This window comes from Natrix helvetica (assembly GCF_964273705.1).
Source record: "Natrix helvetica genome assembly, chromosome: Z".
Lineage (NCBI taxonomy): Eukaryota > Metazoa > Chordata > Lepidosauria > Squamata > Natricidae > Natrix > Natrix helvetica.
In genome coordinates, this window is record NC_138554.1 from 3,254,029 (window position 1) to 3,281,194 (window position 27,166).

At 48.5% G+C, this 27,166-nt stretch overlaps 2 protein-coding genes across 2 annotated transcripts; one reads left to right on the forward strand and one right to left on the reverse strand.

The window, feature by feature from the left end:
* Positions 1 to 1,804: 1,804 nt before the first annotated feature.
* LOC309400910 (testis-specific serine/threonine-protein kinase 4-like) lies at positions 1,805 to 13,992 on the reverse strand (the record flags this gene model as incomplete). The annotated part of the gene is made up of 4 exons (XM_081969643.1): positions 13,936 to 13,992; positions 7,365 to 7,579; positions 4,228 to 4,591; positions 1,805 to 2,089 (listed from the first exon to the last, which is right to left on the reverse strand). The coding sequence occupies exons 2-4, from the start codon at positions 7,574 to 7,576 to the stop codon at positions 1,805 to 1,807; spliced, it is 861 nt and encodes a 286-aa protein (XP_081825769.1). The 5' UTR covers positions 7,577 to 7,579; positions 13,936 to 13,992.
* On the forward strand, positions 13,479 to 27,149 carry LOC309400909 (transmembrane 9 superfamily member 1-like). The gene is made up of 5 exons (XM_081969642.1): positions 13,479 to 13,811; positions 15,139 to 15,493; positions 21,319 to 22,126; positions 24,619 to 24,892; positions 26,612 to 27,149. The coding sequence occupies exons 2-5, from the start codon at positions 15,179 to 15,181 to the stop codon at positions 27,003 to 27,005; spliced, it is 1,791 nt and encodes a 596-aa protein (XP_081825768.1). The 5' UTR covers positions 13,479 to 13,811; positions 15,139 to 15,178; the 3' UTR covers positions 27,006 to 27,149.
* Positions 27,150 to 27,166: the final 17 nt, after the last annotated feature.

The following is a 27,166-nucleotide window of genomic DNA, read 5'->3' on the forward strand; positions in this document are numbered from 1 at the left end:
ATATCACCTCCCAGGAGTCTTAAGTTTAAGAGGTGAACTTCAATTTCCAGAATTCAATGCTTCTGTGAACTTCAACTCCCAGGGTTCTACCTGCTTAAGACAGTGAACTTCAACTCCCAGAATTCCATGCTTTATGTAGATTTCACCTCCCAGAAGTCTTAAGTTTAAGAGGTGAACTTCAATTCCCGGAATTCTGTGTTTTATGTGGATTTTACCTCCCAGGAGTCTTAAGTTTAAGATTCCATGTTTTATGTGGATTTCACCTCCCAGGATTCTAAGTTTAAGAGGTGAACTTCAATTCCCAGAATTCCATGCTTCTGTGAACTTCAACTCCCAGGGTTCTACCTGCTTAAGACAGGTGAGCTTCAACTCCCAGAATCCCATGCTTCTGTGCTTCTCCCAGGATTCCAGATCTTAAGATCTGTGGACTTCAATTGATGAAGCATTTATCCCAGGGTTTTTCAGTCTTGGCCCCTTTAAGACACCATAGACTTCAACTCCCAGGATTCCATGCTTTTGTGAACTTCAACTCCCAGGACTCCATGCTTTTGTGAACTTCAACTCCCAGGATTCCATGCTTAAGAGAGGTAGACTTGGTGCCCTCTAAGCTTGGTTGTTATGTTCCAGACATTTCATTACCCAAACTAGCTGACATCCCCAGCGCTAGACTTCAATTCCCACAATTCCAAGCTGACTGGGGAATCCTGGGAGTTGAAGTTCACAGAGCCTCAAATTTCCGTGGCTAAGAGAGGCATTCTGCGAAGTGAGTTTTGCCCCTTCTTGCAACCTTTCTTGCCCCCATTGTTAAGTGGATCACCACAGTTGTGAAGTTAGGAACACGGTTGTTAAGGGAAACGTGACTTTCCCCATCTAGTTGGCTTGTCAGAAGGTCGCACAAGGGGATGGCATGACTCCAGGACCCCGCAGCCGTCATAAACATGAATCAGTTGCTCCGTTTGCATGTCAGAAGGTCACACAATGGGATCACGTGACTCCAGGACATTGCAGCTGTCATAAACATGAGTCAGCTGCTATGTTTGCTCGTCCGGTCACAAAGGGGGGAATCAAATGACTCCAGGACACTGCAGCCGTCGTAAACATGAGTCAGTTGCTAAGTTTCCTTGTCAGAGGGTCACGAAGGGGAAATCCTGTGACTCTGGGATCAGCAGCGGGTTTCACATTTTGTTACTACCGCTTTGCCCCGCGCGGGCCTGCTTTGAAGGCGCGCGCACCCCATTCCGTGCATGTGCCCGGCCGTCCCCACATGCGCTTTGCTCGCGCGCTCTCCTTCCACCCATGCGCCCAGCCTAAATACGACGGCATAGAGCCGGGGGCAGGTCCACCGTAATTTCCGCCCGCAATTTCTGCAACCGGTTCAGGCGAACCGGTACAAACCGGCTGAATATCAGCTCTGTCCAGGATCCTGCACCAGTCAGTTGCCAAGCATCTGAATTTTTATCACACGACCATTGGGGATGCCAGAAAGGTCGTAAGGGTGAAACGTGGCCCTGCGTCGCTTCTCTCGGTGCCGGTGCCGCTTCAAACGGTCACTAAACGAAACGCCGTAAAGTCGAGGACTACCTGTAGCAAACAGACGAATTTCCAAAGACACCCCCCCCCTCTATAGGGACGAATACAGGTCCATTCTTTCCCCCCTCTCCCTTTTGAAAAGCCCCCACCCTTGCCTTCCTCAGGACATAAATGGCCATGTCCCCGCAGCTAGAAATCCAGCAGCTCAGCGCAACGGCCAGACGCAAAATGGTAAGGTCCCTCGTTTTTTTGTTTTTTGTTTTTAATAGACTACTCAGCTGCTTTTTTCCACGTTTTTAGACGGCTTTATCTGCCCCGTGCTCCGAGTCCGGCTGGCGGCTTTTTTTTTATCCGGCACAAGAGTGAGGGACTTCGATTTGGTGTTGGGCGTGAGGGTGCTTTTTCCCGCCTCCGGCGTGCGGGGTCCGCAGATGGCTTCCAGGGCCTTCAATTCGGAGGTGGGCTTCTCCGCCAAGAACTTCAGCACCCACGAGACCTTCAGGATCTCCAAGATGTTCAGCCGTTTCGAGGCCGGGCGCAGGATGCGACGGATCAAATCCTGGAAGGAGATGGATTTTTATTGATTTGAAACTAGCCGATAAACCGGTGTGGCTCGGGTATTTATTTATTTATAAGGGGGAAAATATCCGGACTGAACGTCATTCCTAATGTTGGAGTTTCCCCCTTGCGGAGTATTGTGAAACCGTTGCCATGGCAACTCCACTGCACTGCCCAGTAGAAGCCATTTTTACAGCAGTACAGTAGAAGCCGTTTTAAGGCACAACAGGCTGTATCTTAACAGAACACACACTTCGAGGGGTTTTAGGACTGCCTTGCCCCCACAATATTTGTTTCCCGAGGGCAAGCCTTCTGTGTACCAAGTTTGGTTGAGATTGCCCCAGGCGTTCCAGAGTTATGCTGGAACGTACACACAGACGTTTTTATATATTTAGAATAACAATAATAAAAATATTTTAATTTTTGTCATTCAAATTTTGTTTTTGGCCATCTTTCTTTCATGATGCTATTCCACCCTTTCTTGATATTTGTGTAACTCTTGTTGTCCAGCGGCGAGTTGGCCGTGGCGAGTTAATAACAGAATAACAAGAGTTGGAAGGGACCTTGTAGGTCATCTAGTCCAACACCAACACCCCACCCAAGGAGGAGACCCTACACCATTTCTGACAGATGGCAGTCCAATCTCTTCTTCAAAGGTTCTAGTGGTGTCTAGACAACCTCTCCCTGCCCCCTACTACTCTGCCTGGGAAGAGAGCAAGACTCAGTCCTGCTAGACAGTCGATTTTCTAAGTGGCTTAGAATCCCCCCCAAAAATCTGCCAAAGTTAAAAGAAGGCATCTGGAAGAGAAAGGGGACTGAGGAGAAAGGCAGCTGTGAGGGACGGAAGGTGATGGGGATGGATGGACGAGTGGAGAGATACTAAAAAAAAAAAACAGGAGGGAAGGGAAGGAAGGAATGAGGAGAAGAAAGGAAGGAGATAGGAAGGAGAAGGAAGGAAAGAAGGGAGGGAGGGAAGAAATAGAGGGGAGGAAGGAGAAAGAAGGGAGATAGAAAAGGAGAGAAGGAAGGGAGATAGAAAAGGAGAGAAGGAAGGAGAATAAGGGACGAGGAATGGAAGGAAGGGAGAAGAGGGAAGGATGAACGAAGGAGGGAGGAAGAAAGGAATGAAGGAGTAGTGGGAGAGAAGGAAGAGGAGTGAGTGAGAAGGGAGGGAAGGAAGGAAAGGGAAAAGGGGGAGGAAGAGGAAGGGAGGGAGGAACAAAGGAAGTGGGAGAGAGAAAGTGAGGGGAAGAATGACGAGGGAAGGAAGGAAAGGGAGGGGGGAGGGAAGAGAGGGAGGGAGGGAGGAAAGGAAGGAAGGAGATAGGAATGAGGAGAAAGGAAGAAAGGAAGATCGGAATGAGAAGGAAGGAAAGAAGGGAGGGAGGGAAGAAACAGAGGGAAGGAAGGAGAAAGAAGGATAGAAAAGGAGGGAGGGAAGGAAATGAGAATAAGGGAGGGACCGAAGGAACAGAGAAGAGGGTGGAATGAACGAAGGAGGGAGGGAGGAAGAAAAGAATGAAGGAGTAGTGGGAGAAAAGGAAGGGGAGTGAGGAGGGAGGGAAGGAAGGAAAGGGGAAGAAGAGGAAGGGGGCGGAAGAGGAAGGGAGGAAGGAACGAAGTGGGAGAGACAGTGAGGGAGAGAGGGAAGTGGGAGAAGAAAGAATGACGAGGGAAGGGAGGGAGGAGAGAAGAAAGATGGAAAGAGGGAGGAAGAAAGGAAGGAAAAAGGAATTAAGGAATAGTGGAAGGGGAGTGAGAGCAGGAATGGCAGGAAACGGAAAGAGGGAGGAGGGAGAAAGGGAGGAACAAAGGAGAAGTGGGGGAGAAGGAGAAGGAGGGATGGAAGGAAGAAGAGGGAAGGAGGAACAGAGGGAAGAGAGATGGAAGAAAGGAAGGAAGGAGAAAGGAATGAAAGAGTAGTAGGAGAAAAGGCAGTACGGGGAGGGAGGAGGGAGGGAAGGAAGGAAAAGGGAAAGAGAATGGAAGAGAGGGAGAAAGGAAGGAAGAGGGAGGAAGGGAAGGAACGCCACACATCTGCAGCCGGCGAAGCTGGAGAAACCCCCAGTTTGGTCGGTACTGTAGGCCCCATCATCCCCAGCCAGCAAGGCCAAGAGGGTTAAGGTTTCCCCCCCTCACCTTAATCTCATCGTTGATCTGGACGTGGCTGGGGAAGTTGACCTCCTTCTGGGTCTCCCGCAGCAGCTTCTTGAGGTTGGTGTCGTCGAAGGGCAGGTGGGCCACCACCAAGGTGTAAAGGATCACCCCCATACTCCAGGTGTCGGAGAGGAAGGGGTTGTAGGGAAGGCCCAGCAGAATCTCCGGGCAGGCGTAGGCGAAGCTGCCGCAGTAGGTCTGGCTGAGGTGGGAGAAACAGCTCATCATGCGGTACGACGGGGTGGGCGGGGGCTGCGTCTGGGGGGCCACCATCTTGGAGAAGCCGAAATCCGAGATCTTGATGTTCTCCCGCTTGTCCAACAACAGGTTCTCCAGCTTCAAATCCCTGCGGGGCCGAGAAAGAAGAAGTGAAACCAAGACCACCCACACAACTAACCTGGCGTGGCCCGCCAGCGGCCAGTGGAGCTGGCCGCAGATTCGGACAATGAGCGAGTTGGAGAAGGAACCTGGGCCAGTCCTGGAGTCTGGGGAAGGCTCTGAGGAGGGCTCTGTGTCGGAGGCAGAGAGGGGGCCAGGGCCGTCCGACAGTTATCAGCTGCCTTCGGAGTCGGACATCAGTGAGGCAGAAGAACAGCTGGAGCCTGTTCCCAGTGTGTGCATGCGCAGAGTTGCCGGACGACGGGAACAGCTAAAGGAACAAGGGTCGACTTGGGAGTAAGGCCACAGATGAATGGCAGGGATGAGTTCCGGCAGACACTACTCATGAGTCAGTGCGCATGTGCACTTCAATAAAAAAATGTTCTGGGCATGCGCAGAAGCCAAAAACAAGATGGCGCCACTGGTTCGGCCCGGTTCGGGGGCGTGGAAGGCCTGGGTCGCTGTCAGTTCCAAACATCCAGGTCACCAAACCACTATCGGTTTGGCTGAACCGGGCCGAACTGTTAGGAACCCACCACTGGTGGATGGTGAATGGTTTCTCCCAGAGGGAATAAAAGAGGAGCGCCAGGGGAGTGGAGTTTGCAGGAGGCCTGAAAGAGATCGGCCTGGCCACTCTCCAAGCCTCATCAAGGTGGGTAATTGTGAACTATCTAAAGGGGTTTAGCGGGATGAGGACTCAGCTTCGTGCTGTTGAGGAAGCCTAGGTCAGAACACGGCCATCCCAATCCTGCCGCGCGCAGTCCTCGACTTACGACGGGGACCTTTGGAAGTTACAATGGCACTGAAAAAAAGGGACTTTTGATGACGGTTGTTCACACTTACCACCGTGTCCGCATCCTCGTGGTCACGTCATCCGAATTCGGACGCTTGGCGATTGATCCGTATTTGTGACGGTCCCCGTGTCCCGGGGGTGGCGTGGACATTTTTGTGACCTTCTAACCAGGTTGGGGGGGGGGATCCAGATTCGCTTAACAACCATGTGACCAAGTTTAAAAACTTCAGGGATTCACTTAACAACCATGGCGGAAAGGATGTAAAAGGGGGCAAAACTTTCACTTAACAACCGTCTCCCTTAGCAAACAGAAATCTGGGGCTCCGTCGTGGTCGTAATTTTTCTGAAGGTGGGCAGAGTTGCGTGATGTATAGGTAGTCCTCCACTTATGACCGCATTTCTGTGGCTAAGGGAGACAGTTGTGAAGTGAGCTTTGCCCCGTTTGACGACATTTCTTGTCCCAGTTGTTAAGTGAATCACTGCAGTTAAGTCAATCACACGGTTGTTAAGTGAATCCGGATTCCCCATTGTCTTTGCTGGTCAGAAGGTCACAAAAAGGGACACTCGGCCGTCATAAATACGAGTCAGTTGAGAAGTGTCTGAATTTTGACCACACGGCCATGGAGAGGCTGCAACAGTCGTAAGTGTGAAAAATGGTCATAAATTGCTTTTTCCAATGCCGATGTAACTTTGAATGGTCATTAAATGGACTGTTGTAAGTCAGGGACTACCTTGTATCACCCATTTTCCAATAAAGGTAGCCCTTCATTTCTAAGGAACTCGGGGAGGGAGGGAAGGAGAAAGGAGAGGAAAGAAGGAGGGGAAAAACTATAAAAGAGGAAGGAAAGAATGGATGGTGGGAGGGAGGATGGATAGAAGGAAAAAAGGGAGGGAGGAAGGGAAGGAAGGAAGATAGAAAAGAGAAAGGAAAGAAGGGATGGAGGAAGGAGAAGAAAGAAAAGAGGAAGGAAAGAAAGGATGGTGTCAGGGAAGGAGGGAGGAACAAGGGAGAGCGAGGGACGGTGGTAGGGAGGAAGACAGGAGGACAGAAAGAAAGAGGAAGGAAGATAGAAAAGGAAATGAGGGAAGGAAGGGAGGAAGGAAGAAAGGAGAGGGAAGGAGAAAAGAAGGAAAGAAGGGATAGGAGGGAGGAACAAGGGAAGAAGGGAGGGATGGTGGTAGGGAGGAAGACGGAAGGAAGGAAAAGGAGGGAGGGAGGAAGATAGAAAAGAAAGGAAAAAAGGGGGGGGTGGAAGGAAGGGAGGAAAGTAAGAAAAGATAAAGGAAGAGGGAGGGAGGGTGGATGGAAGGAAGAAAGGGAGGGAAGGAGGAAAGAAGGGATGGGAGGGAGGAACAAGGAAGAGAGGGATGGACAGTGGTAGGGAGGAAAACGGAAGGAAGGAAAGAAAGGGAGGAAGTAAGAGAGCATACAGAAAGGAAAGAAGGGAAGGAGGGAAGTAAGTAAGTAAGAAAGAGAGCGAGGGATGGTGGGTGGAAGGAAGGAAGAAAGGAAGGTAGGGAAGAAGGGACGGTGAGATGGAGGGAGGGAGGAGGAACAATGGAGTGAGGAAGTCGGAAAGACGGAAGGAAAGGCAGGAAGGCAGAAAAGTGGAAAGAAAGCAGGGAGGGAAGGAAGGAGGAAGGAAGGAAGGAAGGAAGGAAGGAAGGAAGGAAGGAAGGAAGGAAGGGAGGAAGGAAGGAAGGAAGGAAGGAAGGAAAGAGGGAAGGGGGAAGTTCCACCAACAAACTTCCCAAGGTTGGGAAAAATTGCCAACTATGGAAATGAAAGAGAGGCAGTTTGGGGTTTGATTCCTGAGCTCAAAGTAGAACTTTCACTCCCGAACAACATGAGTCGAGATCTCGATTCCGGCCCTCAGTTCGAAAGCCGGCCAGTTTAGAAACCGGAAGGAAGCATTTAACTCCCCCTCCCTCCCCCAATCCCTCTCACCGATGCACGATGGCCTTGCCGTGCAGGTAGGCGATGCCCAGGGTCAGCTGGGAGAACCACTTGCCAGCCAGCGCTTCCGAACAGGCCCCGGACTTCTGGATCCATTCTAAGACATCGCCGCTTGGTGCCAACTCCATGATGATGTAATGGCGGGAGGTGGTCTCGATAGCCTGGTAGAAACTGATGACGTATTTATGGCGGAGACTCTTCATCACCTGGAAAAGGAGAGACGGCATGGGGGGGTTCGAATCACGCCCTGACCCATCTCCCCTTACGTGCCCTGTTCTTCCACTGCGGGAAAAGTCAAATATCTTTAAAAACTAAATAACGATACCTGAAAACAAGACCTATCCCCAAAATAAGCCCTAGCGTGGATTTTTTCCCCTTACCTGAACCGACAGGGAAATACACTTAAAAAAAAAAAAAAGCTTCTGGCGAAGCTTCTTACAGGAGAACAGGTTCGGGGCGTGGCCAGGCCATCAATACTACCGGTCCTGTCCGGCACGCCAGATTTTTACTACCTCTTCTGGCGTACCATACCGTACCGGGAGGAACCCACCTCCGACCCACACCCACGCCGAGAATGACCTGTATTTCCCGGGGTAAGAATTTTGTGAGATAATCCTCCGAGGCCTTCTTCTTGGAGATGATCTTAATGGCCACCATGGACTTCTGCTTGGAGAAGTAAGCTTCGTAGACGGTCCCGTAGGAGCCGTGCCCGATGGCTTTGCCGATTTGGTAGCCATACTGGTCCATCACCGAGACGTACGGCGTGGAAGTCGAGTGTTCCACCATGGCGGAAAGGTCCTTCCCCGGGGAGGGCGCTCTCCTTCCAGGAGTCGGCCGATTCGATTTCGGCTCTTGGGAAGACTTCAGAGGTGGGGCAGAAGGGCCCGCCACCGGGGGCGGTTGAGTGGACGACGTCTTGTTGGATCCTAGTCAGAAAATCTCAAGAAATTTCTATAGAAAGAGCACACCATTCCCCCCACGACGGGTTCCTCTCCTCAAAGATCTGGCAGAGGAACTTGTGTTTGGTTCAGAGACGATCGGTTGGCGGTGGGGATCCACTGTCGGGATCTACTTCTCTTCACCCTATTGGGCCTAGGATAGGAGCACCCACAAAGGAGGCCTTCCCTTTGACACTATCAGAGGGATAACCGGCTGCCACCTGCAAGACCTGAAGGCTTGACCGGAATCACCTGGATTGGATCCCACCAAGATTCTTGATGATGCCATAGCCACGTTGAAGCCTTCTGTCAACTCCGATTGGCCAGTGGGGTTCCGGTTACCATAGAGAACCTTCTAGAAATGACAGCATTGTCCTTCAACCTTGGAGTATGTCCCACCAAGTCTAAGAAGGAAAGAGATCAATGGAAGGAGGGACGCCGACCCCCCCAGTTTAAACCTGGCTTTCCATGGCAATTCTGTCCTCCATCCTTAGCATCATGAAAGATGGGTTTGACTTCAACTCCCAGAATGCCGCTTCTCTTTTCTGGCCTTCGTTTGGCCTTTCCGTGCAGTTTGGTGTCTGCACAATTCAGTAAGCCTTCCGAATAACAAGAGGTGGAAGGGACCTTGGAGGTCTTCTAGTCCAACCCCTTGCTCAGGAAGGAGATCCTTCTGGACGAATGGCTGTCCTCCTTCCAAACCTTCAGCGATGGAGAAAGCCACGGCTTCAGGTGGCAAGCTGTTCCAATGATTACATTGTTCTCTCCGAAAATGTCTTCCAGGTGGCTTCTCTCCTTGATCAGTTTCCATCCGTGGCTTCTTGTCCTGCCTTCAGGGGTTTTGGAGAATAGCTTGGCTCCCTCTTCTTTGGGGTAGCCCCTGAGATACGGGGACACTGCTCTCATGCCTCCCCTAAATCTTACTTTCATCACACTATACCAGGCATGTCCAAAGTGCGGCCCGGGGGCCAAATGTGGCCCTTTTTCAAATTTCAAGCGGCCCGCAGCCTCTTCTCCCCACTGGAGTTATTTGTTTAGTCTTTCATAAAATACTGTATTTTTCGAAGTATAAAGATGCATCCTTTTCCCCTCAAAAAGAGGCTAAAAATCTGGGTGCATCTTATACACTGAATACAGCATTTTTGCCTCCCAAAACTCTGCCCCCTTCACCAAAATGGCTGTGCATAGCCTTTAGGAGGTTTTCAGAGTGCTCCTGGGGGCTCTGGAGGGCATAAATGAGCAAAAAACGGGCCATTTTTTGCTCAACTTTGCCCCCCCCCCCCAGCCCCCAGGAGCACTCTAGAAGCCTCTTAAAGGCTATTCATGCCCTTTAAAAAATAGGCCCATTTTTGTGGGAGAGTGCAAAAACTTTTTTTTTAATTTGCCTCTTCAAAATCTTGGTGCGTCTTATACTCCGAAAAATACGGTAGTTAATTCACATTTAATGTTAAGGGTTCAAAGAATGTCAGGCTGAATGATCAGCCCCACACATTTTCACCTCACCAAATCTGGCCCTCCTTGCAAAAAGTTTGGACACCCCTGCACTATACCAAGGGTTGGCAACCTTAAACACTCAAAGAGCCACTAAGGTCCTAACCAGAAGCCCCCTGTTCAATTCTGAAGCGGACCGGAAGTTCAGTTCCCCCACCAAAGAGTCCCCTCCTAGCGCCGCGTACTTTTTCTTCATACGCTTTAGCCTCCCGCTCCCGCAAAGAAGTCCAACCTATTTTCCAAGGCTCCAGAAAGCAGGTTAAGAAACAATGAATGGGAACTAATCAAGGAGAAAACCGTCCTAGGAAGGAGGAGAAATTTCCTGGCAGTGGAAACAATTAACCGGTGGAACTGACTGCCACCAGACGTTGCGGGTTCTCCATCACTGGAGGCCTTTAAGAAGAGACCAGAAAGCCATTTGCCTTGTCTTCTGCTCAAGCAGGCGGGTTGGACTAGAAAAGGGGTCAGAAACCCGCCCAGTGGTGAAATTCCCTAAAAAGTTGGGTTTTCTAGCAAGCCGGCCTGGCCTGAACAGAATGAAATAAATGATTTAATTTAATTGTTAATATTAACCTAATTTTTATTGTTAATATTAATTGGGTCGGTTTTTGGATACTTTATTTAATTTCCTTTTTTAACTTTTATAATATTTTTTTTAATGTACGCCGCCCTGAGTCCTTTGGGAGAAGGGCAGCATATAAATCCAATAAACAAATAAACAAACAAACAAATTCACATATATATTTTTTACTACCGGTTCTGTGGACGTGGGTTGGAGGGCGTGGCAGGGGAAGGATACTGCAAGATCCCCATTCCCTCACCACTCCTGGGGGAAGGATACTGCAAAATCCCCATTCTCCTCCCACTCCAGGGGAAGGATACTGCAAAATCCCCATTCTCTTCCCACTCCTGGGGAAAGGATACTGCAAAATCCCCATTCTCTCCCCACTCCAGGGGAAGGATACTGCAAAATCTCCATTCCCTCCCCACTCCAGGGGAAGGATACTGCAAAATCCCCATTCTCTTCCCACTCCAGGGGAAGGATACTGCAAAATCCCCATTCTCTTCCCACTCCTGGGGAAGGATACTGCAAAATCCCCATTCTCCTCCCACTCCAGGGGAAGGATACTGCAAAATCCCCATTCTCTTCCCACTCCTGGGGAAGGATACTGCAAAATCCCCATTCTCTTCCCACTCCTGGGGAAAGGATACTGCAAAATCCCCATTCTCTCCCCACTCCAGGGGAAGGATACTGCAAAATCTCCATTCCCTCCCCACTCCAGGGGAAGGATACTGCAAAATCCCCATTCTCTTCCCACTCCAGGGGAAGGATACTGCAAAATCCCCATTCTCTTCCCACTCCTGGGGAAGGATACTGCAAAATCCCCATTCTCCTCCCACTCCAGGGGAAGGATACTGCAAAATCCCCATTCTCTCCCCACTCCAGGGGAAGGATACTGCAAAATCTCCATTCCCTCCCCACTCCAGGGGAAGGATACTGCAAAATCCCCATTCTCTTCCCACTCCAGGGGAAGGATACTGCAACATCCCCATTCTCTTCCCACTCCAGGGGAAGGATACTGCAAAATCCCCATTCCATCTCCATTCCAGGGGAAGGATACTGCAAAATCCCCATTCTCTTCCCAGTCCAGGGGAAGGATACTGCAAAATCCCTATTCCCACTCCACTCCAAGGTAAGGATACTGCAAAATCCCCATTCTCTTCCCACTCCTGGGGAAGGATACTGCAAAATCCCCATTCTCTTCCCACTCCTGGGGGAAGGATACTGCAAAATCCCCATTCTCTTCCCACTCCTGGGAAAAGGATACTGCAAAATCCCCATTCTCTTCCCACTCCAGGGGAAGGATACTGCAAAATCCCCATTCCCTCCCCACTCCAAGGGAAGGATACTACAAAATCTACATTCCTATCCCACTCTGGGGCCAGCCGGAGGTGGTATTTGCCAGTTGTCTGAACTACTCAAAATTTCCGCTACCGGTTCTCCAGAACCTGTCAGAACCTGCTGAATTTCACCCCTGAACCTGGATAAAATCCAGGAAAAGAAAAATTTCAGAAGAAAAGAGAATGTTTAATTCAACTACATATGCTCTGTTATTCTATATTCGGTGATAGTGAGTCTCCTGGAAAAATTCCTCTCTTGATATTAATTTCTCCGAATCTATCAATATCGACCAACAATTCTGTCTTAGGCTGTGCTGTTGATCTTGGCACCAAGCTTTTGATGTCTCGACGGTTATTCCTAGGCACTTGATTATCAATCTTATCTTACACGGTCAAATGCCTTTTTTGTAGTCAATTCATGCTACTATGTTGGTCTTCCTTCTTCTCTTGCAGTTTTCCAAAATCACCTTATCAGTTAGGAGAGTTGTACAGTGGCCTAGAGGTGGAGCTCTCGCCTCACAATATGGGGGCTGTGAGTTCGATCCTAGGTAGAGGCTGATATTTCTGTCTCTCTGAGCACAATGAGAATATATCTGCTGAACAGAACTCCCCATTGGCGACAGGGAAGGCAAGAAGCCAGTAAACCCTCAGCTCCATTCAGTTGCTAAGACTCCACCCTGCAAGGGATTACGGGGTCGTTAAATGAAGACAATGATTTTATCAGTTGATCTGTTGGAAAGAGCTTTCTTTCAACCAGATGCTGCTGTGGTTGAAGTGGTGCTCCAGATGTTTTGGGATGCCCCCCCTATTATTAGCACCCTATGCTATTATTGCATACACGGGTTATCCTCACCATTCATTTAGTAACCATTTGAAGTTACGACGGCACTGGAAAAAAGGGACTTGCGACCGGTTTTCACACTTATGACCATTGCAGCATTTCCCCACGGTCACGCTATGAAATTCCAGCCGTTTGGCGTTATCGGTTTGCCCTTGGAAATCCCACATTATTTAAAGTTCAATCGATTTTTTTCGTTATTTATTTCACACGCGATATGATACCTTTAGGCACTATTGAATAGGTATCATTCATTTACGCTTTAATTTTTCAATATGTAGGATTCTGCTTTATTTCACAACATTGGCATTTACTTCTCTGAGGCGCCCTGTTTATTATTTAATTATTTATTTGGCACGCAGAAGGGTTCTTTTACGATTTAATTATTTCATCCGTGGGAATTGGTTTATGTTTGGATGTGCGCTGCTTGTTATTCCATTATTTATTTCATGTGCAACTTATGAATTGACATGCCTTAAAGTAACATGCGCTACGGTTTCATAATTCATTGTTATTCATTTATTAATTCATCATTTATTGGCTATTTATTAGGATGATCATTTTAGCTCAGGTTTGGAAAGCGGCTATTATGGGATGGAGCAATTAAAAACAATATTGGAAGGAATCAAGGGCGCAATTTTATTGTTGAGAGGCCGGATTGAGCTTCCCCTGATGAATTCCTGTCTGCCTGAACCGTCTAGAAGACCTCAGGGGAGCCCTTCTTTCTGTTCACGCCTTTTTGTCTTCCCCCCCCTCCCCTCGCTTATGCCAACGTGGGCCTTTAAGAAGTGGGCGTGGCCAAAGCGCAACAAGCGTCGTGACGTCCCCGCTCTCCCTCAGGGAAGGCCCGCCTTCCCGCTTCCCCAACCCGGAACTGCGTCCGGGTGTGGGCAGCGAAGCCCCCCGCGGCCCGCTGAGGGCGGAAGCGAGCGACGGACGTGGCCAAGGCTGCCCGCGGCGAACGCCTGAAGGACCCCGACGGCTCGGAAGCGCGGCTCCACTACTCAGCCCTCCTTCGCTCTTAAGGACCACGCAGCGGAGGTGCGGAGGAAGGGTGCATCGCCATCCTGGAAAGGGGACCCCTTAAAACACGACCGGAGAGGGGCTTAAAAAATCAGGCAGCGCTTTAGACGCCCACTCCGACCAACTGCCCCCCCAACCCTTCCCCACCGCAGCTTTGGGTGTCTGCACTTGTGAACTTTCGCCTTTCTTGCCTTTTTTTCCCTTAAGGGGCGAAAGAGGCTGCAGGAAGCTCAGGCAGCCCTAGAGGTGAGTGGGGAGGGGGGGTCTTTTGGGGGAAGGAGCTTGGTGCATAGAACCCCCCCCCCAAAAAAAAAAACCTGCCCAGCTTGGGGAAAAGGAAGGAGAGCTGGCAGCCTGCAGCCTGGCCTACCTTGCAGGGTGGTTGTTGTTGCCGATCAAAAGGGGAGGGGGGGTGAAGCTCATGCTCTCCTACCAGGGTTTTTTTTTAATTAGTGGGGAGGGGAACAGGCAGGGCAGCAGCTGGTCCATCCACAGCCCCCCTACTCCCCCCCCCAGGCCAAAGAAAAGCCCCCAAACTGGAGTTAGAATAGAGTAGAAGAATAGAAGAATATTATAATAGAATAACATTATAATAGAATAATAATAGAATAGAATAATAATATAATAGAATAATATAGAATGGAATAATATTATGATAGAATAATAATAGAATATTGTAATAGACATATAGAATCATTATAATAGACTAATATAGAAGAACAGAATAGAACAGAATAGTAGAATAATATAGAATAGAATAATAGTAGAATAATATTATGATAGAATGATAATATAGAATATTATAATAGACTAACATAGAATAGAATAATATTATGATAGAATAATAATAGAATATTGCAATAGACATATAGGATCATTATAATAGACTAATACAGAATAACATAGAATAGAATAGAATAATATTATAATAGACTAATATAGAATAGAACTATAGTAGAATAATAATATTATGGTAGACTAATAATATAGACTAATATAGAATAGAATAGTAGAATAATAATAATTTTATCATGGACTAATAATATAGACTAATATAGAATAGAATAGTAGAATAATAATAATTTTATCATGGACTAATAATATAGACTAATATAGAATAGAATAGTAGAATAATAATATTAAAATAGACTAATAATATAGACTAATATAGAATAGAAGAATAGTAGAATAATAATATAATGGACTAATAATATAGACTAATATAGAATAGAAGAATAGTAGAATAATATTGTAATAGAATAATATATAGAATAATATAGAATAGAAGAATAGTAGAATAATAATATTATAATAGAATAAGTCTGTGTGTCTGTCTGTCTGTCTGTCCCTCAATTTTGCATCCTGTACCAGGGACAGACAGACCGACTGCACAGGATCGGGCTTGTTCCATTCAGGGGGTTGGACTACAATACCTCAAAGATCCTTTCCTGCTCTATTCTTATTGACTTTAACAGGAGGGGGGAGGACTTCCCCCCCTCTTAAAGTGCCCCAGCTTGAGACCCACTGCTCCAATTACCATCCTCTCTTTTTTTTTGTCCTTCCCCCAACCCAGCTCTTACCCCCTTACCCTCTTATCCCAACTCCTCCCCAGCATGGCTCCCTACCCCTTCCTTGCCCTCCTCGTCTCCTTCCTTCGTTTTCTCGCCGCGACCGCCTCCGAGACGCACTACGAGCCGGGATCGAAAGTCATGCTCTACGTCAACAAAGTGGGTCCTTACCACAACCCGCAGGAGACCTATCATTACTACCAGCTGCCGGTCTGCTCGCCAACCCCCATCCGCCACAAGAGCCTGACCCTGGGGGAAGTCCTCGATGGGGACCGCATGGCCGAATCCATGTACGAGATCCACTTCCGGCAAAACGTGGACAAGAAGATCCTTTGTCAGAAGAAGCTCTCCCCGGATGAGGTAAATCCATTCGCTCAGTTCCAGGCAGTAGATTCCTTCCCCCCCGTTTCTCTATAGCAGGGGTGTCCAAACTTGGCAACTTTAAGACTTGTGGACTTCAACTCCCAGAATTCCCCAGCCAGCTGGCTGGGGAATTCTGGGAGTTGAAGTCCACAAGTCTTAAAGTTGCCAAGTTTGGACACCCCTACTCTATAGGAAGTCCTCGACATACGACCGCCGTCGAGCCCGCCTTTCTGTACCTAAGGAAGGCGGGCGTTCAGTGAGGTCTGCCTCGCTTGGTGACTTTCCCGGCCACCGTTGTTAAGTGAGTCGCCGCGGTGGTGAAGCGAGGAACACGGCGTGTTAAGCGAATCTTCCTTCCCACGTCGACGTTGGTCACAAAACGGGGGATCCCGGAACCGTCATAAATAGGAACGCATTGCCAAGCGTCTGAATTTTGACCGGGGGGGGGGGGAATGCTGCGATGGTCGTAAGTGTGAAAACCAAGTCGTAAGTCCCTTTGGTCGATGACTTAGAACGGTCACTGAACGAAGGTTGTAAGTCGAGGCCTGGCTGAATGGCTTGTCCATCTTATTTTTGTTTGGATTCTTTTGTTATTCTTAAGAAGAGGAAAGAAGGGAGAAAAATGCTTTTTGAAAGTTCGTATGAAAGGAGTGGGCAGTACAGCTGGTCCTCGCTTTGCAACCAACTTCCTTAGTGACCGCTCGAAGTGACAATGCCCCCCCCCCCAAAAGCTGCTTATGACCCAGTTCCAGATTTCTGAGCGCTGCAAACAGACAGACAGACAGACAAATACACATGGGCATAGGCAAGAGTGCCTTTCGGCAACTGACTCGCCTTTACGGCTGGTTGCAGTGCTCCGCCCTCATCTGACTCTGATTTATGACCTTTTCCCTCCCCTGGACTTCGGGCAAAAAAATATATTGATTTCGTTTAGTGATTTGCTTTATTTAACTGACCACAAAAAGAAAAAAAAAGCTTGTCAAATCGGGTCAGCTCGTAGTGCCTCAAATTGTAACCCATCGTGGGAAATTCAATGGAATTTCAATATAGTCTGAACTCGAGGATTTCCCGTATGAATTTAACAGACTATAAGACACATTAGAGCTAGTTTGGTCTATAGTTAAGGCACCACACCACAAACCAGGAGATGGGGAGTTCTAGTCCTGCCTTAGGCATGAAAGCTAGCTGGGTGACTTTGGGCCAATCACCAGGAGATGGTGAGTTCTAGTGTCTCCTCAGGTATGAAAGCTAGCTGGGTAACTTTGAGCCAATCACCAGGAGACTGGGAGTTATAGTCTCTCCTCAGGTATGAAAGCTAGCTGGATAACTTTGAGCCAATCACCAGGAGACTGGGAGTTCTAGTCTCTCCTCAGGTATGAAAGCTAGCTGGATAACATTGGGCCAATCACCAGGAGAAAGTGAGTTCTAGTCTCTTCTCAGGTATGAAAGCTAGCTGGGTGACTTTGAGCCAATCACCAGGAGAAAGTGAGTTCTAGTCTCTCCTCAGGTATGAAAGCTAGCTGGATAACTTTGAGCCAATCACCAGGAGAAAGTGAGTTCTAGTCCCTTCTTAGGTATGAAAGCTAGCTGGGTAACTTTGAGCCAATCACCAGGAGAAAGTGAGTTCTAGTCTCTTCTCAGGTATGAAAGCTAGCTGGGTAACTTTGAGCCAATCACCAGGAGAAAGTGAGTTCTAGTCTCTTCTCAGGTATGAAAGCTAGCTGGGTGACTTTGAGCCAATCACCAGGAGAAAGTGAGTTCTAGTCTCTTCTCAGGTATGAAAGCTAGCTGGGTGACTTTGAGCCAATCACCAGGAGAAAGTGAGTTCTAGTCTCTTCTCAGGTATGAAAGCTAGCTGGGTGACTTTGAGCCAATCACCAGGAGAAAGTGAGTTCTAGTCTCTTCTCAGGTATGAAAGCTAGCTGGGTAACTTTGAGCCAATCACCAGGAGAAAGTGAGTTCTAGTCTCTTCTCAGGTATGAAAGCTAGCTGGGTGACTTTGAGCCAATCACCAGGAGAAAGTGAGTTCTAGTCTCTCCTCAGGTATGAAAGCTAGCTGGATAACTTTGAGCCAATCACCAGGAGAAAGTGAGTTCTAGTCCCTTCTTAGGTATGAAAGCTAGCTGGGTAACTTTGAGCCAATCACCAGGAGAAAGTGAGTTCTAGTGTCTCCTCAGGTATGAAAGCTAGCTGGGTAACTCTGTGCCAATCACCAGGAGATGGTGAGTTCTAGTCTCTCCTCAGGTATGAAAGCTAGCTGGGTAACTTTGAGCCAATCACCAGGAGATGGTGAGTTCTAGTCTCTCCTCAGGTATGAAAGCTAGCTGGGTAACTTTGAGCCAATCACCAGGAGACTGGGAGTTCTAGTCTCTCTTCAGGTATGAAAGATAGCTGGATAACATTGGGCCAATCACCAGGAGAAAGTGAGTTCTAATCTCCTCAGGTATGAAAGCTAGCTGGGTAACTTTGTGCCAATCACCAGGAGAAAGTGAGTTCTAGTCTCTCCTCAGGTATGAAAGCTATCTCAATAACATTGGGCCAATCACCAGGAGACGGTGAGTTCTAGTCTCTCCTCAGGTATGAAAGCTAGCTGGGTAACTTTGAGCCAATCACCAGGAGAAAGTGAGTTCTAGTCCCTTCTTAGGTATGAAAGCTAGCTGGCTAACTTTGAGCCAATCACCAGGAGAAAGTGAGTTCTAGTCCCTTCTTAGGTACGAAAGCTAGCTTGGTAACTTTGGGCCAATCACCAGGAGATGGTGAGTTCTAGTTCCACTTCAGGCACAAAGGCAGGCTGGGTGACTGAGCCAATCACCAGGAGATGGTGAGTTCTAGTCCCTTCTTAGGTATGAAAGCTAGCTGGGTAACTTTGAGCCAATCACCAGGAGAAAGTGAGTTCTAGTCCCTTCTTAGGTATGAAAGCTGTCCTGTCTTAAGCATGGAAGTCATCTAGGTGACTTGGGACCAATCACCAGGAGACGGTGAGTTCTAGTCCTTCATTAGGCATAAAAACCTGCTGGGTGACTTTGAAGCAAAAATCAGGAGGTGGTGAGTTCTAGTTCTGCCTTAGGCATGAAAGCTAGCTGGATAACATTGGGCCAATCACCAGGAGAAAGTGAGTTCTAGTCTCCTCAGGTATGAAAGCTAGCTGGGTAACTTTGAGCCAATCACCAGGAGACGGTGAGTTCTAGTTCCACCTCAGGCCATGAGGCAGGCTGGGTGATTCTTGACCAATCACCAGGAGGCAGTGAGTTCTAGTCCCACCTTTGGCATGAAAACAGCCAGGTAACTTTGGATGATCAGTCAGTCAGATTCTCTGGCAACCAACAGATCGACCGTTGTCGATCTGAAAAACATGGACGCTGCATTTGAGTGACAAAACACTAGGAAGAAAAAAAAAAGAGACCACAAGTTCCATGATGTTAAAAACAGACGTTAGAAAAGGAAGGAAAAGGAGGAAGAAAAAAGAGAACAACAAAAAAAAAAAGGTTGAGAAAATTTTAATCGGGAAGCCAACGACCTTGTAAATCTAAATTTATCGTCTCGTCGTATGAAAAAACAGCCACGAGACAAGACACCTAAATCCTGGGATGTAGTTAAAACTCATGGATTGGATTTGGATAAGTGACCTCTGCCCATCATTAGTTACAACTCCCATCATCCTTAGGACTACGAAGCCGAGAGTTACAGATTTCTAAAAGATGACACATTGCTTGCGTTTCGGCCAGACGCTGGAATGAAAAGCAAAAGAGAAAATTAGAAATCAGTGTCTTCTCAACTCCGCGACTTTAAGAGAAACGGACTCCCAGAATTCCTTAATAAGCTAGGTATGCTGGCTGGGGAATGCTGGGAGTTGAAGTCCACTCCTCTCAAAGTTGTGGAGTAGGGACACTCTAGCCCTCCTTCGGTAGCCTTTATGGCACATCCTTATTTGGAGAACCTTTTCCTAGTGGCTAATCTTGAGGATTCTCCTCTAGGGTGAAAACTCTACTGTTTCTCAACCTTGGTGTCTCGGAAGATGCTAGCTGGGGAATTCTGGGAGTTGAAGTCCACCCCTCTCAAGAGTTGTGGAGTAGGGACACTCTAGCCCTCCTTCGGTAGCCTTTATGGCACATCCTTATTTGGAGAACCTTTTCCTAGTGGCTAATCTTGAGGATTCTCCTCTAGGGTGAAAACTCTACTGTTTCTCAACCTTGGTGTCTCGGAAGATGCTGGCTGAGGAATTCTGGGAGTTGAAGTCCACTCATCTTCAATTTCTCAAGGGGAATTCTGGGAACTGAAGTCCACCCATCTTCAAGTCACCAAGGTTGAGGAGCATTGCTCTAGAACAGGGGTGTCACTCAAGGCCTGTGAGCTGGATCTGCTTAGACCTGGCCCATGGGGGTGAAGGACCAGCCCGCAGTGCCTCTGCCAACGAGAACGGAGCTGGGGGAGCACGGATGTGCGCAGGGCTCTCCCGGGCTCCGTTTTCGTTGCCAGAGGCACCGTGGGCTTTTCGCTGGGGGAGGGCTAGCAAAACAAACGAAAAAGAAAAGAAAAGGAGAAATGTTTCCCATTTTGCATTTGGGCATCCAAGAAGGGACAAGAAAGGAGAAAGGGAAAGAGGCAAGACAAAAAGGAGGGAAGACGGGAAGAGAGCAAGGAAGGAAAAAGAAGGAAAGAGGGGAAGAATGAAGAAAGGAGAATGAAGAGGGAAGGAAAAAGAAGAAGGAAGGAAGGAAAGAAAGAAAGGGAGGAGGGAAGTACTGAGAGGAACGGAAGGAATGAAAAAGAGGAAGGAAGGAAGGAAGGAAGAAGGACTGAGAGGAAGGGAGGGAGAAAAAGGGAGGAAGGAAGGACTGAGAGGAAGGAAGGAAAGGGACTGGGAGGGAGGGAGGAAGGAAAGGGAGGAAGGAAGGAAGGAAAGGGAGGAAGGAAGGACTGAGAGGAAGGAAAGGAAGGACTGAGAGGGAGGGAGGAAGGAAATGGAGGAAGGAAGGAAGGAAGGAAAGGGAGGAAGGAAGGACTGAGAGGAAGGAAAGGAAGGACTGAGAGGGAGGGAGGGAGGAAGGAAAGGGAGGAAGGAAGGAAGGAAAGGAAGGACTGAGAGGAAGGAAGGAAAGGAGGGACTGGGAGGGAGGGAGGAAGGAAAGGGAGGGAGGAAGGAAGGAAAGGGAGGAAGGAAGGACTGAGAGGAAGGAAAGGAAGGACTGAGAGGGAGGGAGGAAGGAAATGGAGGAAGGAAGGAAGGAAGGAAAGGGAGGAAGGAAGGACTGAGAGGAAGGAAAGGAAGGACTGAGAGGGAGGGAGGGAGGAAGGAAAGGGAGGAAGGAAGGAAGGAAAGGAAGGACTGAGAGGGAGGGAGGAAGGAAGGAAAGGGAGGAAGGAAGGAGGGAAAGGAAGGACAGAGGGAGGCAGGGATGGAGGAAGGAAGGAAGGACTGAGAGGAAGGAAGGAAGGAAAGGAAGGACTGAGAGGAAGGGAGGGAGGGAGGTAGTAAAGGGAGGAAGGAAGGAAGGACTGAGGAAGGAAGGAAGATTATAATTAGAGGGAGGGCCTGAGGGACGTCCAGCCTTAGCACTTGGCCACCACAGGTTCCCCGACATGAGTGACATCGAGCTGGCCACACCCACCCCGTCCCCCACAAGGTCAAACACAACCTTGATGCGGCCCTCCATGAAATCGAGTTTGACACCCGTCTACTAGATCCATTTTCTGGATTTCTCCCTCACGAATCGCTGTACTTTAGAATTAAGAGAATCGGCGGCTTCGACATCCGAAGTCCGCCGGGTCTCTCCCATACTTGTTTTCCGTGGTGGGCTGACTCTTCCTTCTTCCCGCGGCAGGTCGAGCGCCTCCGCCAGGCCATCGAGGAGCTCTACTACTTCGAGTTCGTGGTGGACGACCTGCCGCTCCGCGGCTTCGTGGGCTACATGGAGGAGAGCAGCTTCCTGCCCCACACCCACAAGATCAAGCTCTGGACCCACCTGGACTTCTACCTGGAGTGGAACGGCGACCGCATCGTCTACGCCAACGTCAGCGTCCGCAACGTGAAGCCCACCAGCTTGGACGACATCCAGGGCGTGCTGCCCGTGGCTTACACCTACAGCGTCCATTGGTCGGAGACCAACGCCGAGCGCCAGGGGGAACGCCGGGGAAGCCACGGCGGGGACGACGGCTTCTTCCCTCACACCTTGGAGATCCACTGGCTCTCCATCATCAACTCCATGGTGCTGGTCTTCCTGCTGGTGGGCTTTGTGGTCGTCATCCTCATGCGTGTCCTAAAGAACGACTTGGCCCGCTACAACCTAGATGAGGAGGCCTCTTCCTCATCCTCCGGTGACGATTTTGACCAAGGGGATAATGGGTGGAAGATCATCCACACGGACGTCTTCCGGTTTCCGCCCTACCGCAGCCTACTGTGTGCCGTGCTGGGAGTGGGCAGCCAGTTCCTGGCCTTGGGCACCGGCATCATCGTGATGGCCCTGTTAGGCATGTTTAACGTCCACCGGCACGGGGCCATCAACTCGACCGCCATCCTCCTCTACGCCCTAACTTGTTGCATCTCCGGTTATGTGTCCAGCAGCTTTTACCGCCAGATCGGCGGCGAGCGATGGGTCTGGAATATAGTGCTGACCACCAGCCTTTTCTCCGGTGAGGTTCCATCCGTCTCCTCTGGCTCTCGGTGGCGGCCATCCAACAGTTCCTTCTGGATGGAGATCCACGGGTTGCCCTTTTTTCCCGTTAGCCAAAGATAGGGGGACACTCTAGCCCGTCTTCCGTAGTCTTTATGGCACGTTTGATTCGGAGGATTTTTTTTCCTAGGGTAGAAGTGAGGAACGGTGGCCCCTGTTATGACTTGCGGACTTCAACTCCCAGAATTCCCGAGCCAGTTTGGCTCAGTTGAAGTTCACAAGGCATAAAAAGGCCATCGTTCCCCATGTTGGCTCAGGAATTCTGGGAGTTGAAGTCCCCAAGTCATAACAGGGCCCTCGTTCCCCATGCTGGCTCAGGAATTCTGGGAGTTGAAGTCCCCAAGTCATAACAGGGCCCTCGTTCCCCATGCTGGCTCAGGAATTCTGGGAGTTGAAGTCCCCAAGTCATAACAGGGCCCTCGTTCCCCATGCTGGCTCAGGAATTCTGGGAGTTGAAGTCCCCAAGTCATAACAGGGCCCTCGTTCCCCATGCTGGCTCAGGAATTCTGGGAGTTGAAGTCCCCAAGTCATAACAGGGCCCTCGTTCCCCATGCTGGCTCAGGAATTCTGGGAGTTGAAGTCCCCAAGTCATAACAGGGCCATCGTTCCCCATCTTGGCTCAGGAATTCTGGGAGTTGAAGTCCCCAAGTCATAACAGGGCCATCGTTCCCCCTCTTGGCTCAGGAATTCTGGGAGTTGAAGTCCCCAAGTCATAACAGGGCCATCGTTCCCCATCTTGGCTCAGGAATTCTGGGAGTTGAAGTCCCCAAGTCATAACAGGGCCATCGTGCCCCATGCTGGCTCAGGAATTCTGGGAATTCGTTGCAGCGTTTTAAGTTAAGAACACGGTTGTTAAGTAAATCTGGTTTCTCACTGACTTTGCATGTCAGAAGGTCACAAAAGGGATGGTACAACCCCGGGACACTGCAACCATAAGAAATGTGAGTCAGTTGCCAAGGGGCATAAGTGTGAACAATTGGTTAGAAGTCCTTTTTTTCAGTGCCGTCGTAACTTCGAACAGTCACTATGTAGGCTGCATGCTTGTCCCTGAGGGTTACGTTGGAAGAGAAGAATAGAATAGAGAACATAGAATAGAGAATAGAATGAATAATAAACTATAGAATTGGAACAGAACAGAACAGAACGAAATAGAATGGAATGAAATGGAAAATGGAAATGGAATAGAGAAGAAAAAATAGAAGAGAAAAGAGAAGAGAAGAGAAAATAAAATAGAAGAGAAAATAGAAGAGAACAGAACAGAATGAATAATAAAATATAGAATTGGAATAGAATAGAATAGAGTAGAATAGAATAGAGTAGAATGAATAATAAAATATAGAATTAGAATAGAGTAGAATAGAATATATGAATAATAAAATATAGAATTAGAATAGAATAGAATAGAATGAATAATAAAATATGGAATAGAATAGAATAGAGTAGAATGAATAATAAAATATAGAATTAGAATAGAATAGAATGAATAATAAAATATTTGAATAGAATAGAGTAGAATGAATAAAATATAGAAGTAGAATAGAATAGGAAAATGGAAAATGGAAATAGAATAGAGAAGAGAAAATAGAAGAGAAAAGAAAATAGAATAGAGTAGAATGAATAATAAAATATAGAATTAGAATAGAATAGAATGAATAATAAAATATTTGAATAGAGTAGAATAGAATAGAGTAGAATGAATAAAATATAGAAGTAGAATAGAATAGAATAGGAAAATGGAAAATGGAAATAGAATAGAGAAGAGAAAATAGAAGAGAAGAGAAAATAGAATAGAATGAATAATAAAATATAGAATTTGAATAGAATAGAATAGGAAAATGGAAATAGAATAGAGAAGAGAAAATAGAATAGAATAGAATGAATAATAAAATATAGAATTTGAATAGAATAGAATAGGAAAATGGAAAATGGGAATAGAATAGAGAAGAGAAAATAGAAGAGAAAATAGAATAGAATAGAACGAATAATATAGAATTTGAATAGAATAGAATAGGAAAATGGAAAATGGGAATAGAATAGAGAAGAGAAGAGAAAATAGAATAAGAATGGAACAGAATGAATAGTATAATATAGAACTGGAATAGAATAGAAAAATGGGAAGAGAAGAGAGAAGAGAAGAGAGCTGTGATGGCGAAATATAGCACCTGTGCCAGAGGTAGCACACAGAGCCCTCTCTATGGCCGGGCGCACCATTGCTTCTCTTCTGGTTTCCAGTATCCACATGCGTACCGGTGCCAGCTGATCTTTGTGCACGCCAGAACCCCCGGAAACCCCAAAACCAGCTGGCCGGTGCACATGCATGCCCTAGAAGAGAATAGAGAACTGAAGAGAGAAGAGGAGAATAGAAACAGAATGTAGGAAGAGAACAGAATAGAATTAAAATAATGAAATAACTGCTCTCTTTTCCCTCTCTCCTTTTCCCTCCCTGCTCAGCTCCTTTCTTCCTGACCTGGAGCGTGGTGAACTCCGTGCATTGGGCCAACGGCTCCACTCAGGCCCTGCCGGTCACCACCATCTTGCTGCTGCTGACCGTCTGGCTGCTGGTGGGCTTCCCGCTGACGGTCATCGGCGGCATCTTTGGCAAGAACCGGGCCACGCCCTTCGACGCCCCCTGCCGCACCAAGAACATCGCCCGGGAAATCCCTGCCCAGCCCTGGTACAAGTCCACGGTGGTGCATATGACCATCGGAGGGTTTCTCCCCTTCAGGTGAGCAGCAGCCGATGGGGGAGAACGGGTCACGGCCGGTCCTCGACTTAACGGCCACCGTTGGGAACAGAGCCTCTGCCGCTAAACAGAAGGCGATTGTTAAGGGAGCCTTGCTTGGGGTTTTTTTTTTTTACGGCTTTTCAGGCCACGGTCATTAAGCGAATGACAGCCGTGGTTAAGTGAATCGCAAATGGGGATGACGTGAGCTTTGGACACTGCAGCCGTCCGTCGTAAAATGTGCACACCGGTTGCCGAGGGCCAAAGATTGGCCACTGCAAGTCATTTCTTTCAATGCCATTGTAACTTTGGTCGTTATATGTAAGCTGTAAGTCGAGGACTCCCTATATTGCTTTGCTCCTGTGACAACTTCCCTCCATCTCTCCCTGGGTCCCAAGGATGGAGCAAAGGGGGGTTTCGATTCTCCTCCCCCCCCCCCCAATCTGTTGCTATATCTTGTTAGTGTGTGCGTAGAGGAGTCACCCCTTCCTCATTTTAGAGCTGTGTTTCTCAGCCTTGGAGAGCTTGGAAGAGGTGTGTGGACTGCAACTCTCAGAATCCCCCGGCCCGACTTACAATCGAAGGAGGGAAGGATAAAGAAAGACAGAAGGGTGGGGGGGAGGAAGGAATAAAATGAAGGAGGAAGAGAGAGAGAGAAGGAAAGAGGGGGGGAAGGAAAGGAAGGACTAGAAGGGGGAGAAAGGAAAGGAAAGGTGGGGGGAAGGAAGGGGAAAGAAAGAAGGGGGAGGACGGGAGAAGGAAGAGGAGAGAGGGAGAAGGAAAGCAAAGGAAGGGAGAGAGGGAGGGAGGAAAAATGGAAGAAGAGAGAGAAGAAAAGGAAAGAGGGAGGGAAGGAAAGAGGAAGGAAGGAGAGAGGAAGGAAGGATAAAGAAAGGGGGAGGACGGTAGAAGGAAGAAGAGAAGGAGAAGGAAAGCAAAGGAAAGGGGGAGGGAGGAAAAATGAAAGAGAAGAAAAGGAAAGAGGGAGGGAAGGAAAGAGGAAGGAAGGGCTAGAAGGGGGAGAAAGGAAAGGAAGGAGAGAGGAAGGAAGGATAAAGAAAGAAGGGGAAGAAAGGAAGAAGAGGGGGAGAAGGAAAGGAAAGGAAAGGGGGAGGGAGGGAGGAAAAATGAAAGAGAAGAAAAGGAAAGAGGAAGGAAGGGCTAGAAGGGGGAGAAAGGAAGGAGAGAGGAAGGAAGGATAAAGAAAGAAGGGAAGGAAAGGAAGAAGAGATGGGGAGAAGGAAAGCAAAGGAAAGGAAAGGGAGAAAGGATAGAGAAAGGGGAAGGAAGGAAGAAAAGGAAGAGGGGAAGAAGGAAGGAGAGGAAGGAAGGAAATGTAGAGAAAGAAGGGGAAGGAAGGAAGGAAACGGGAGAGAGAAAGAAAGGAAAAGAAAGCAAAGAGGGAGGGAGGGAGAGAAAGGAAAGAAAGGAAAGAGGAAGAAAGGATAGAGAAAGAGAAAGGAAGGAAAAATGGAGTAGGAAAGGAAAAGAAAGGAGGCAGGGAGGGGAAGGAGGGGAAGAAGAAAAGAAGGCCGCCACAGCAGGATTATGGGGATATCATGGCGGATCCTGAACCCTGACTGAGGAATCCTGGGAGTTGAAGTCCGCACACCTTTCAGTTCGTTCCATTTAACCGACGCCATTTTGGACCTGCGGAAGGATGCCCTCCGAGGCGCCAAGCCCCCCTCCCCTCTCACCTGCTCCCTTCTTTTCCTCCCGCAGCGCCATTTCGGTGGAGCTGTACTACATCTTCGCCACCGTCTGGGGCCGGGAGCTGTACACCCTTTACGGCATCCTCTTCTTCGTCTTCGCCATCCTGCTGAGCGTCGGCGCCTGCATCTCCATCGCCCTCACCTACTTCCAGCTCTCGGGCGAGGACTACCGCTGGTGGTGGCGCTCCATCCTGAGCGCGGGCTCCACCGGCCTCTTCATCTTCCTCTACTCCGTCTTCTACTACAGCCGTCGCTCCAACATGTCCGGCATCGTGCAGACGGTGGAGTTTTTTGGCTACTCCCTGCTGACGGGCTTCGTCTTTTTCCTCATGCTGGGCACCATCTCCTTCTTCTCTTCCCTCAAGTTCATCCGTTACATCTACGTCAACCTGAAGATGGACTGAGCGGCCGCTTCCGTGGCTCCTCGCGGCTCGGGTGGACGTGGGCGCCCCCGCACCTTTCCCGCTGGCATCTCCACCCGGGGGGGAAACGACGCCACATCGGCTATTGATGCTTGATTCCTTTCCCGGCTGGCGTTTGGGAGGGCGTCCCCCGCTTACCGTCG